Raw genomic sequence first — 14,387 nt, 5'->3', positions numbered from 1 at the left:
TATGTGCCCGTTGTATATGTCTTTTGTTTAAGCTAGTTTAAACCATGTCTTACTACCAGTAAAAACTCTTTAATCACAGGAATGCTTTTGATGGTGTCAATGTGAATCACTTTGCTGTGAATGAAGACTCCAACTATTTGTGTCCAAATACAACTGCCACTGAAACAAGAACAGAATTTGGCTTTCTATAAACCTATTGATGAAAAATTCAAGTTAAAACAATACCTTTAGCTATTTAAATAATTAGTGCTTTGGTACTTAAAGGATATTTGGTTTTATTGATGTAGGTATTTTCTTCTCCCAGTTGAGTTAGTCACCTTTCCTCTTACATTCCCCTGGGCCTTTTCAGATTATCATTGAAAGTTGCTGTAAATGTAATTACCACATGGCCTTCTTTAGATTTAACTAAGTCTTACAATTGGGCTTGGTAGTAGAACCTGCCCTGCATTGTGCTCTATTAGCATTTTGTAGTCTTTTAGCTGCCAGTCATTTCTTTTAGCAGCCACACACATCTATTAAGTGCCATTTATATGCCAGGTAGCATTTTGCCAGAGACAGAGGGACAAAAAAAAATGAATCAGTCCCCAGACTCTAGATTACATCTAGACCATGATGAGGTAAAAGAACAGGATTTCAGTGGAGGTTGAATAGAAAAATATTACTTTTTTCCTTTAAAGTCACTGGAGTAGAATATTTGTTATACTTCCATATATTTCTATTATATAAGATAATAATAGATGGCAAGAATGCTAAGGAGTTTTTGATAAAGTCATTCATACTGTTCTTTGTGAAAAAGATGGAGCAAAATAGATTAGTCAGTAATACAATTAATAGGATTCAGAATTATTTGGATTGCTGCAGTTAGAATAATTTTTGATGGCTCAATATCATTATGGCAGGAGGTCTCTAAACCAGTACTCAGAAATCTGTCCTTGACCTTGTGTAATTTTACATTTCTTTCAGTGTCTTGGATAAAGGTATAAATACTATACTCATTAAATTTTCTGTGAGCATTCTAACACTGGATGACAGAGCAAAGCAACTAAGTGTGAACTTTTATGTTTGTTTAAATTACTTTTTGATAATATTATTTGATAACATTCAAATGAATTTTCCTTTGTAATTTTATGTATTTTATCTTAAAATATTTCAGAATCCTATGCATTTTATTTTATCTATTTTTATTTAAAAGCATTATTCTGGAAAAGGGTCCATAGACTACCAGATTGTCAGAGGGAGTCTGTAACACACAAAAAGCAAAGACCTTCAGAACAGTAAACTGAATCTAATAAGATTAGGTTCATCAAGAATTAATATAAAGTCTTGTATTCGAGTACAGAAAATCAGTTCCACAAATATGTCTCAAATTTTTGGTAGACTGCAAGCTCAATCATAAATTATCTGTGTGCCATGGAAGCCAAACAGTATATCAGTATAACAGAGATGTGATGGTCTCTCCTATTTTGTCCTCACCAAACCCCATTATGTTCATTTCTGGGTATTATGGTTTAAGAAGGACATTGATAAGTTAGAAAGGATCCAAATGAGGGAAATCCTAATGGTAAAGGGGCTTGCATCTCTGCCACATGAGATCACTTGAAGGAACTATGAATGTTTAATCTTGAGGAAGGAAAGAAACAGGAAGAGGGAAGAGAAGGTATAGATGATAACTATCTTCAAGTATATGAAGAGCTATGCAGAGGGAGTAATAGAACTTTTTTTTTTTTGGCCCTAGAAGGCCAAACAGTGTTTGAAAGAAGAGCACTATTTAATTTTATATGGGGAAAAACTTTTTAACAGTTAGAATTGTCTTTAAGTAGAATGAACTGCTTTATGCTGTGCTGGTTTCCTTTTTATTGGAAGACTTCAGGCAGATGCAGTATGTCTATTTTTCTGTTTTAGGGTTCCTTTTATTTATGGTTACAGTAAATAGACATTGAGGTCTCTTCTCAACTCCAAAATTCTCTGATTATAGATATAGATTGTTTCATTTTCATATGTGTTATCATAGTACTTAAAGCAATCATTTTTTAGATATTGGAAGTATAACACTCTATAAATTAAAAAACCTACTCTAACTGATGTACTCATCTATTAATGACTCAGAAGTGAACCATTCCCAGCCTTAAATTTGTTAAAATTGTAGTGATAAGTTTTCATTTAAGAGTATTTTTTGAGAGAAAGAAAAGGGAAGGGACTGCCAAGCCAACAAGAATAAAGTCTGGCAAGCCAAAAATGAAAGTTTTTTTTTTCATATTACTAAGTATTTTTGATGAATAAGCCCAATGTAGTTATTTGAAGGAAGGAGGTTTTTTTTTTTTTGTTTTGTTTTGTTTTGTTTGGAAAAGATGACAACAATAAGCTAAGTTAAAAGAAAGTGATGAAGTAGCCAATTCCTTTTGCTATATCATGGCAGAACTTGGAATTGCCCATAATCCTTGGCTTTCTATGCTGGAAAATTAGATATGGGGCAGGACTCAGCAGTAGGTTGAGAGGAGTAGGGAGTGTCTTAAGTTTTTGTGGCAATGAATGAATGAAGCATTGCCGTGTTAGTCATTTGACTATAAACTGGAAAAAGAAAAAAAAATCCTGTCATTTTCTAAAAAGGAAAATATGAATGAAACAACTCTGTTAATCACCACTTAGTAATATGTTTCAGACATTAAAAAATACCATTTTCTTTCTTTTGAAACCATAGCAATGTTGGTGTTTGGGCATCTCCCTAAGTGGGAAGTTGATGTGTTCTTTTCTATGACAGCTTATATTTGATAAAGAAAATGTAGAACTATGTAACAATTCTTTTGCTCCTGAATATGTTGTCTTTGTTTTCATTTTACTTGCTAATAGAATTTCTTTTTACCAGCAGCTATAGAGATGAAGGCCCACTTGTGACAACCAGATTGCCATGTTGCCTCTTATTTCCGTTTAGTGATCCAAGTAGTAATTACAAGCCATTTGATCCAAAAGCATCTGCTGTGCTAACACCCAGTGTTTCCATTTTCTCTCCATGAAGCACATGGAGCATGAATAATTTGACATGTGGTTTCAGGATCATTAATGCAATAGTAATCAGTACTTACATAGAAACTGTCATATAAGGGTATCAAAAGTGCTTTGCAAACATCAGCCAGTTAATCTTCATAGTAATGGCAATTGAGGTTATTTAGTAATTTTTTATTGTTTCTATTATGTGGATGGAGAAATATGATGCAAAATAATGTGAAAATCTGTTGCTATTATAGTATGAGAAAGTTATTATTGTTGTTGTGATTCCTTATAATTATGTGATATGATAAAAATGATTCCTTTTTTCTTTTGTATGCTATTTCCAGTTGTGAGCCTCATATTCTAGTCTGTTATTTGATGGCATAAGTCCTTGATTCACTCTTAATTGATTATAGGTGTTTATCAGAAGTTTCAACTGGATTGTGATAGTTGGGGGGGGGTGGAATGAGGGAATGGGGGGAGTGGGACCTTTTGTGAGATATACTGGTTATCCTGATACCTCACAAAGGCTCTTTGGAAATTTTGCAATCAAAGAATTAGTTTTTTCACATCTTAAAGTGCTGGAAAAGTTTGAAATGTTGTCTAGCAAAAGATTGTGTGTTTTTACTATCCAAGAACTAACATCATCAATGCTAGAGAGACTTATCACTAGAATACTGGCTGTCAGGGATGGAATTTGTTGTTGTTGCTGTTTGTTTATTTTGGGGGTAGCAACTTAGCTTGGGATCTTCAGGAGTGATCTAAGAAAATTCACTAGTAATCATGAGATCACTGATCCAAAGTGAGGCCACAAGCTTGAAAATGGTCTGTTGGAAGGTGATGTAATAAACATGTGCTGAGGGATTGAGGAAGCATGGTGTAGACTGCAGGGGTCCTCAGACTTTTTCAATAGGGGGCCAGTTCACTATTCCTGAGACTGTTGGAGGGTCGGACTATAGTAAAAATAAAAACTTTGTTTTGTGGGCCTTTAAATAAAGAAACTTCATAGCCCTGAGTGAGGGGGATAAACATCCTCAGCTGCTGCATCTGGTCTGCCGGCGTAGTTGGAGGACAGAAAATCAACTGTAGAGTTATGAAGACAGGAAAGCCTGAATTCAATTCCTGTCTCTGGTACATATTCCGATACATATCTGGTACATCTGACTCCGGTGAAACTATTCATCCCTTCAGGGTTTGAAAGGTGACATTAGGTTGAAGAACAGGTGCAGAATCAAGAAAGTTTCCTCTAAGAGTACTCTGCATCAATGAAATCGCTGGTTTGGCCCATATAATAGAAGCATTGAAAGAGTGACTTTTAATATTAATATACCAAGAAATTAATATACCAATTTTGTTAGTTATGATTAATGAATAATTAATATATTAATTTATAACAACACATTTTCATAAGGTTTTATGGTTTTTTAAATTTTTTTTTTATAATTCCATGAGGTAGGGTTTTTTTTTTTTTTTTTACTATGGTGGAAATAGACGGGTAAAACAATTTTCTAGACTATTTTTGTATTTTTTCCCAAAGATTCTAATTTACCTTTGTTAAAGAAGCTAACAAATAGGTATTTTCTAGCATTTTACTAGGTGAAAATCAAACTAGTTTTCAGTCTTAGTAAAGTGATAAAAATGGACAAGGATTTGAGCTGTGATTTTTATTGGTATAGGAAATTCCAGATTAAGGAAACTCTTTGGAACAGTGCAGGTTGACATCTTTTGTGCAAATCAGAGTCTTAAAGAATTGCCTAAATATTAAGAGATAAATTAAGTGACTTACCTAGAGTTATACAAGCCAGGAATGTGTTAGAGGCTGGATTCATACCTAAGTTGTCCTGGCTTCAAGGTCAGCATTATATCCCCCTCTTCCACATTGCTTCTCTTTATATAAAGAATGATATGAAAATACATCTAATTGTCCCTACAAGCATACATCAGAGTTTACAGTCTCTGGTCAGGCTTTGTAGTTAGCAAACAGTTCATAGGATTATTGAAAAGATCCTATGATATTACAGATCAATGTATAATAGCTAATAAGCCTTAAAGCAAGTTATAAAAGATAAATTCTTTCTCCCAGCTTGTTATATATTCATTAGGTTCTATGAAACTTATGATGATTCACATTATATATTCCATTCTTTCCATCTAAACTGAAAGCTTTTTAATGGTAAGGACTGTATTTTACACAGCATCTGATATAATGTTGAATGTATAATTGGTGATTAATAAATGACTGATAGCTTGATTTTCTATATGAAACCTTATGTGAACTGGGGCATTGGGAGCCTCACCAAAAGGCTACATCTGTGAGCTCACTTGGGCTGAGTGCAAGTCCTTGGGCTATCAGTTTTTTTTTCCTATTTCTGAATTTTAGGAACATTGTCTAATGTTGGCTCAAGATGCTCTGGAAATAAATTTTTTTAAAGATGAAGTCTGGCTCTTTTCTTGATGTTCCTAAAAGAGCCTTCCATAAAAGCAATGAATGTGGTGACATTCTAGGTGTCAGGTGACTAGTTGTCAGGTGTCTAGCTGTCAGGCCCACTTTTTGTTGCTGTTCATTTGCTTTGATCACATCTGACTTTGTTGACCCCATTTGCAGTTTTCTTGGCAGAGATACTTACAATGGCAGAGGTTTGCCATTCCTTTATCCAGCCCACTTTACATATGAGGAAACTGAGTCAAACAGGGTTAAGTGACTTGCCCAGGGTTATACTTAAAACATGAATAATTGCGAACAAGTCCTACTTGATTTCCTTGAAGGCAAACACTTAAAACATGAAAACCTTTTGATTCAGCCTTAGTCTCTCCTAGACAAATATGTTTTCCCTGTTCTGTGTGAGTAGTCACCATTGCTTCTAGGGTAGGCAAGTTTAGAGAAGAGCTCAAGAACTATTACATGCTTAACAAATGAGAAATGGTGGGTGTAGAAAGAGAACAGAAATTATCTCTCCTTTTAAAGTATAATGCCTGGGCAAATCTTCCTGTTCCTCAGACATCTCTCTTTGGCATGCGTCCTCTAAATATACTCTTTCCCCATAAGATGGATCAGTGAATGGATCCAAAGCTTTTGTTTACTCACTCTTCAGCAAGGGACTGAGATACATGTGTCTTTGGAAGTATCCCAATCATAAAGGAAGTGCCCAGAACTCCCTAAAGAAGTGCCCCAGTCAGAGTAGATGGGGGGGAGGTCCTAGGATTATTTCTATTATATCTGAAAAATCCACTTTGTTTTGGGGGTTTCTGATATCAAACCACTGAATAAATATAAACAAAATAAACATCCTCTGCTGAACACCTATACTTCACATTCATTTTAGGTTGAATTATTCTTGGGGCTAGAGAGTACACCCTAGAGATTTATTTGATGTTATGAATGCCAATGGGTAGAGGTATCTTGAGACTCCTACAACTCATTGAAGGTGTTAAATGAAAGTCATAACAGCTGAAACAAAAATACAGGGATGTGTTTGGCTTTCAACTATCCACATTGGGGAATAGTTGTGATTTGTAGACATGCTGTGCCAGTTTTAACTCAATCCTATATTTCTTTAGTGCAACCTCTATCTCCATGCCAGTGCATCACTTTGTAAATGACTTTGTGTGTGTGTTAAATAACCAGGTAGGATAGAGTTGTTTTATTTTAAATTATAGTTCAAATTATCACTCAAAGACATGTACGTCTTGATACATTTTTTTCTTAGCCTTATGCTTAAAGGGAATAATGTATGTAAACTGTTTTATACCTTTAAAGCTCTCTATAAATATTAGCTATTAGATAATTTTAATATGCATGCTTCAGAAAAGAAAAATATAGGCTTCTGTTTTAAAGAATTATCACTATATTTTTTATTTAAATTTATTATTGGCATCTTTTGGTTTTTATGTCAATTATATTTTCCAATATATTCTCCCCTAGGGAGAGTGAAATCATAGCCAAAATTTTTGAAAAACAGGGTAAAAGAGTGATTTGGCAAGATTCCTCAAATGTAGTCTCCTACCTTTGTCAAACAAGGAGAGAAATCCATTTTCATATCTCTTTTTTTGATCACTTAATCAGATGATATGATATTTAAAAAGCATTTGGCTTAGTACATGGGAAAAAATAACTGTTTAATGCTTATTCCCTTCACCCTTTGAAGTCAAGTTTGGTCATTATACTTTTACAGTATTAAGTTCTAAGTATTTTGTTGCTATTATTTATATTGCTATATTTACGTATGATTTTCCAGATTCTATTACTTAACTTTGATTCAGTTCAGTTGACTTGCCATTGTTTCCCATAGAATTCAGATTCATTGTTTCAAATAAGGACATGTTATAGATTCTGTTCCACTAATATGCTACTTGTTTAGTCATTATTTGCTTGAAGGGGATCTACTTTGTTTCTAGCTCTGTTACTATAAAAATGCTGCTACAAAGATTCTGCTGCTTATGAAACTCCTTGTGTTTTATTGTTGATTTCTTTGAAACATATGCTAGCAATGGGATCAATAGGTCAAAGGGTATGGATATCTTAGCCACTTTTCTTAGCATAATTCTAAAATGCTTTCCAGAATGATTGGACCTGTGATTCACAGCTCCACCAAAAATTAGAGTACTATTTAAAGCAATGGCTTATTTGGATATCTTTCTAATTAATTTTTCAGCAGCATCAGAAAAATTAAATCATTTAATCATTTTATTTAACAAAGCTAATTGAAGTGTAAACACTTCCACAAGTTCAGGTTTTCCATTCATCATCTTCATACTGCTTCCTCCAAAGAAGGATAACTTTTTATTATGTTTCATTTAGTACCCATACCTTGCGTCTACTATGTAAGCTGTGTGGATGGTAGTATTGTCTAAAGGGAAATTTATTCCATTATAATATTGTCAAAGAAAATTCTTTTTTAGGATTGACTATGTAGCTTGAATTGGAGTAAGAAGAGATTTGGGGCAGGCAAAAATGACTATTAGCAAGTATTTGCAAGTTCGCAAATTTTTCTTTAGGTATTTCTTAATGTGTTGTAGAAACACTTGTCTCAAAAGACACTTTTTACCTTCTTTATCAGTAATTGAGAAAGTTTCAATGTCTCTCATTTAGCATTGTCTTGGTTTGATTTCTTACTCCATAGTGACCTCTACTGGGATTTTACATAGCTTGAGTCCTCCCCCTCTAAGACACTACCAGGTGGCTCAAGCCACCAAAATGATAAAAATTGTCTGAAAACTCATTTTGGAAAATAACATGTGAGCAGGAAGAACAGATACTTTTCTATCTCTAGGCCTATTCTAGAAGAAATTATTTGGATAAGTCTGCTCTCTGAATCACTCACAGAGAATGGCAAAATGAAAAGAATCTTCAATTTGGATTCACCAAATTTGGGTTGGACTCTTATTTCTGGCTCAGTGTGTGACCCCAGGCAAATGCACTTCTCTCTGTGCATAATTTCCCTTATCTATAAAGTGAGAATAATGAAAAAAAAATTGGTTTCTAGGCCTCTTTCAACTCAACAATTTTTGACAACTTAGCATCATTACCATCATTCCCAGATCCTATGATTGTATTATTTTCTCCCATAAGTCTTTAAGTCAAAAATGTGCTGTCCCTTCCTTTCCCTTTATTGGTAAAGATAAGAAAACACTCAAATCAGGTTACTTTTTTTTAAACATTAAAGTGATAGGTACATAGCAAATTTATTAGTGCAGTACCTCTCTTACAGGCTTATTATAAAGATTAAATAAGATAATATTTATAAAGCCCTTAGCACAGGCTCTAATGTATAGTAGGGCTTAAGAAAATGTTTGTTCCCTTCTCATTTTGCAAGTCCAAATCTATTTTTCAAAAATATTAGTGAAAAGACTATTATTCCTCTTAAGTATGCTCTGACAGAATCTATTTGTTCTTCTTCAACATATGTATATTATTTATTGAATCGTGTTTAGGGTTTTTTCTTCTGCCTGGAAAATTCTGTAAAATTCAATGTGAAGTGAGTTAAAATGTGATAGGCCTTTCAAGAAAACTTACATTTATATTCAGTGATGGAAGTATACCTGTTCTTTCATGAAAACATTTTTTGTGTCAGCTCTCAGCACAGATTGTTATTACAAAAGGATTCTGAACAAATTCTTCACACTTTGGGTTTTGCATACTAATATTATGAAACACATTTAAACCCCCTATACATAGCCTGGCATATCACTATGTATAGGTAGCTCAGTAGAGATTTTGTACAAGTAGTTTTCTGTTGCAATGGTGTTTACCATATACATAATGAATTAATAAGATTGATAGAATCCTGAGACCCAGCATTCTAATAATGACTGAGGGCAACTTTCTGTCAATAAGCAATGTTCTCCAAACAACTAATGTGTATAATATAAATATCTAGCATTAACAATAAGTGAAAAATATCACATGAGTGTCTGGTACAAGTGGAAACTGGATATGAACACACATTAGATATTAGGTGGCTCTATATTAATTGGGAAAAGCTTTCTGTAATCCAATCAAGATATCATATATTTACTCAGTTCTTACTGTGCACCAGACCCTGTGCTACATGTTGGGAATGCCTTCTTGTGGAGTTGGTGCATTTTGATAATATTTGGTAAGAATTCTGAAGGATTAAGTAGCTATGGAATTGTAGTAGGTAAAGGATTTTTTTTTTATCCATCTCTAAGTAACAACTTTGAAAAGATCAGGAAACAAAAGGGAGAAATAATTGTCTGGAAAGAGTTGATGAATATATTGAAAATAGCATTCAATTCTAATTTTTAAAAAAGTGAGCACTGTTAAATGTCCTTTTCAGTCATATTCTAGAATTGTGGTCAAGATTAAAAATATTTTTAATTATTAAAAGGGTTTTAATTTAAGTGATTCACTCTGTTTAGTTCTCAACTATATTTGTATTTTCTTATGGTATCTGACAACAGGTGGATGAATTTCTGCATATTTACAGTTCAGCATCAGACAGTGGTCCCCGGGAAAACATTTGGGAAATCCAGACTTATGTTCATTTTCCAGATAATCAAGGGGTTACTCTAACCATCAAACCAGAACACAGAGTGGAAGATATTTTGTCTCTAGCATGCAAGGTATTAAATTTTACATAAATACATTTTTAAAGCCTTAATATTTTCTCATTTGTATGTGTTGCTGTACTAGAGTTCAGACAGCTCTCTAAATTACAGATGTCTGTTAGAAAACTATTTAGTAACCAACAGGATGATTTCAGAAAGGCCTGGAGAGACTTACACGAACTGATGCTGAGTGAAATGAGCAGGACCAGGAGATCATTATATACTTCAACAACACCACTATATGATGACCAGTTCTGATGGACCAGGCCATCCTCAGCAACGAGATCAACCAAATCATTTCTAATGGAGCAGTAATGAACTGAACTAGCTATGCCCAGAAAAAGAACTCTGGGAGATGACTAAAAACCATTACATTGAATTCCCAATCCCTATATTTATGCACACCTGCATTTTTGATTTCCTTCACAAGCTAATTGTACAATAATTCAGAGTCTGATTCTTTTTGTACAGCAAAATAATGTTTTGGTCATGTATACTTATTGTGTATAATTTATATTAATATATTTAACATCTACTGGTCATCCTGCCATCTGGGGGTGGGGTGGGGGGGTAAGAGGTGAAAAATTGGAACAAGAGGTTTGGCAATTGTTAATGCTGTAAAGTTACCCATGTATATATCCTGTAAATAAAAGGCTATTAAATTAAAAATAAAAAAAAGAAAACTATTTAGTTAGAGACTTGTGAAAGATAATAACTTATCACTTTAATGAAAACGAGATAGGAAATGGCATGGTATAGTGGCCAGAGTTCTGAGATAGGAGTCAATACGAGCTGAGTTGGAATTTTATCTCTGATATTTCTAAGTTGTGTCATCTTTCAGCCTCAGCTTTTAAATTTTTGTCATTATAATACTTGCAATACATATATTGTGAACAGCACTATTACCTGTGTGAACTTTCTACTACCAGTTCTAAGATCCTCAGGTAAACACCCTCAGAGGAACTGTGGATCTATGTCAATGAAGGATCTAATGTCTACATTAGGAGTTCATTGTAATCTCTCTTCTTCCTCTCCTCCTCCTTCTCTATAGCCTTTTGTTCTTTTCTCTTCCCTTTTTAAGATTCTTTTTATGTTTCTGTCTCTGTCTTTGTGTTTCTTTGAATCTGTCTCTTTGATTCTCTTTGTCTCACACACACTCAAACACACATGAATGTGTCACAATGACTTAAGATAAAAATCTTTGTAAACCTTAAAAGTATTATATAAAGGTGAATGTTATTCTGTTTCATATATGTCACTCTAAGTCTCAATCAGTTTGTAATGCATTTATGTATCATTTTTAAAGTTTGTATGCTTTGCCTCCTTTTTTTTTTTTTTTGGTCATTTAGTTCTTTTTAAGGTGCAGCTGAAATGTTATTTCTTTCAGAAAACATTTTCTGAATCTCCAGGTGTGAATGCCACTTGCATCTGAGACTTAACCTCCTAAACTCACTCACTCTCTCTTTCTTTCTCTCTCTCTCTCCTTTACTCATTTATCTGAATGAATGACAAATTAGAATACATTAAAATTTAAGCACTATTTCATTTTTGTCTTCCTATCCCCAGTACCAAGAATGGTGCCTGCCTATATAGGAAGGGTTTAATAAATACTTATCGATTTGAATTGAACAATTTTATTGTTATGAAATAGGCAATGTTTGTATTTTATAGATGAGGAATTTTATAAGTGAGGAATTACAGATCAGTGAATTTATAGCCACTAGATAATATAAATATTGGGATTCAAACTCATTGCTTTTGATTTTAGAATCACCAACTACTTTTTCCATTCCATATACCATATTGGTTTCACACTTTATGCTACCTACTGAATGTGGTTGATTAATAATAAAAAATATTTCAAAGAAGCTTCTTTCTTTTTCAAGGCTCAGCTATTAGTATAAGAATAGGATTGTAGAAATAGTTGACTCTAAGCTTGGCTTGAGAATAGGAGGGAGGGTTAGAGAAAGGTTATGGGTTATGTATACATCAGTACTTTCCTATACGTTTGAAATCACAAATTATACTCTACCTTGAATGGTTTGGAAGTTGTGATTTGTATTGCATTAAAATAAATTTTTCAATAATACAATTTTATCCTGAAGAGTTATATGAAACATACCAGATTTCTGCGAACTAAGTAACTAACTGCCAAGTTCTTGGTAGACAACCCTAAAGTAATAGAATTTTTTATTGTCAATTGGGAATTTTATTTCTAATGGAATCCGAAAAGCAAGGTAGTGATGAAAAAATAAATATCTACTGATTCCTGAGGAATAGTTTAGGGATGGGTATATTAGATCAAAGTTTTTAAACCACCAGGTGGCATTCTAGAGCTTAAATATTCTCATTTGCAGAGGCAATTGAGTTGATACAAATAAATATATGTGAAAGCAAGAAAGCATGTGTAATCCTCACCACTCTGCTCCACATTTATATCTGCTAAATATAGAAAATGTGTAACTTTATTTTTCTTTTGTGTAATAAGCTGATATGGAACTCTATTTAAAGTATATTATTTATGTATCTATGCATGCACACTCACAAATATTGATAGTGTAAATTCTTTTAAACACTTTTTCATTTCACTCATGTGTAATATCTTTTATAATACAATCATATTACCTTTTCTGTATTTTTCTTTTTTTGGTCTTCTGAATACAAGTTATTAACAACTTAATGGAGTTATTTTCTAAGGGATAGTTGGAAAATTTCTATTTTGTCAGAGCTCTACTTTGATATTTTTCTACCCAACCATACTTTGATTTTTGATGATGTATATATTATGAAAAAGATTGGAAAAAACCATAGCTTACTTATTTGCACTTTGTGAAAGAAATCTTGGTTTATTTTACATTTTGCACATAGTTGCTTATTGATTATTGTTTAATTCTGTGGAATGAGGTTATATATACATTTTAGAAGTTTTTCTAATTTAATCAGTAGTTTATATCAGGAACTGATATTCCAGTTAATCAGTAGAAAATTTAGTAATAGAAAATATTTTTATTACTAGTCAACCGCATTCAATAGGTAGTATAAGGTGTGAAACCAATATGGTATATGGAATGGAAAGGGTAGTTGGTGATTCTAAAATCAAAAGCAATGAGTTTGAATCCCAACATCTATATTATCTAGCTGGCTATAAATTCACTGACCTATAATTTCTCACTTATAAAATGAACAGACAATATAGAAAAAATTATGATTTGCTGAGATAAAGGTATAAATTCTGCTATTATCTATGCTCATGTGTGCCTATGCATATATACACATACACATATTGTATATATTTGTGCATACATATATATGTACACACACACTAGTTCATGTTCTTGGATTTGCACTATTTAGAAGCTGGTTTTATCTCATGCAATAATAGATTCCATTTTTCTTTATTGCACATTGAAATCTGAAATGAGGATTTATATAGAAAGTTATAGCTTCATAGCCAATATTTTTAGAAACTTCTATAAGTTAGAAGACAAGATAGCTTGTTGTAAACAGTGATGGCTTTTATAAATGAGACTCAAACACCTGAATAACTTTACCAATCTTCTATAGATGAAGCAACTGGATCCCAGGTACTATTGCCTACAACTTAGAAGACTAATTGATGAAAACATTGAGTATTCAATTCCAGCTCCTTTTGAATATATGCAAGAACAGGCAAGTTAAACAAATGATTTTTGACATGGCATAGTGGCAAGAATAATGGCTTTGTTGTCAGGAAGACCTGGTTCCAGTCTCTGCTCTAATGCTTTATTAGCTATGTGACCATAAGCATATACTGGAGCTCAAAAAGCTTCAAGTTTCCTTATCTTTGAAATGATGGCCTTAGACTAGATGGTTTCTAAGTTCTTTCCAGATTTAAATTTGTGATCTTTGTAACATAAATGATATCCTATCTGGTAAATGTGGTTCTTTTCTTTTTTAAAATTTTACCATCTTTATTTCTTTAAGCATTATTTTATTTGGAGTTTCCAAATTCTCTTCCTCCCTCCAGCTGTTCTTATACCCATTGAGAAACTAAGCAATATGACACCCATTATACATGTAAAGTGATATATAACGTATTTCCATATTAGTCATGTTGCAAAAAAAGAGAGGGAGAAATAGACAATGAAAAAAAATGCTTTAGTCAACAATGATAGTTCATTAGCTATCTGTGTTGGTGAATAACATTTTTCATCAGGTATCCTTTGGAATTGTCTGAGATCATTGTCTTGCTCATAGTAGTGAAGTTTTTGACAGTTGATCATCCTTATAATATTACTATTACTGTGTATGATATTCTCCTGGTTCTGCTCATTTTACTTTGTATGAGTTCATAT

At 33.0% G+C, this 14,387-nt stretch overlaps 1 protein-coding gene across 1 annotated transcript in view; it reads left to right on the top strand.

Moving 5' to 3' along the window:
• The window catches only part of TIAM2 (TIAM Rac1 associated GEF 2), a 278,343-nt gene that overhangs the window by 169,080 nt on the left and 94,876 nt on the right, over window positions 1-14,387 (top strand). Inside the window, exons 12-13 of the mRNA XM_031937584.1 lie at window positions 9,907-10,068; window positions 13,618-13,722. Coding sequence (XP_031793444.1) covers window positions 9,907-10,068; window positions 13,618-13,722 — 267 coding nt within the window. The remainder of the gene's footprint in view (window positions 1-9,906; window positions 10,069-13,617; window positions 13,723-14,387) is intronic.

The sequence above is a fragment of the Sarcophilus harrisii genome, chromosome 4 (genome assembly GCF_902635505.1).
Source record: "Sarcophilus harrisii chromosome 4, mSarHar1.11, whole genome shotgun sequence".
Classification (NCBI taxonomy): domain Eukaryota; kingdom Metazoa; phylum Chordata; class Mammalia; order Dasyuromorphia; family Dasyuridae; genus Sarcophilus; species Sarcophilus harrisii.
This window is presented reverse-complemented; position numbering and strand designations above follow the sequence as displayed.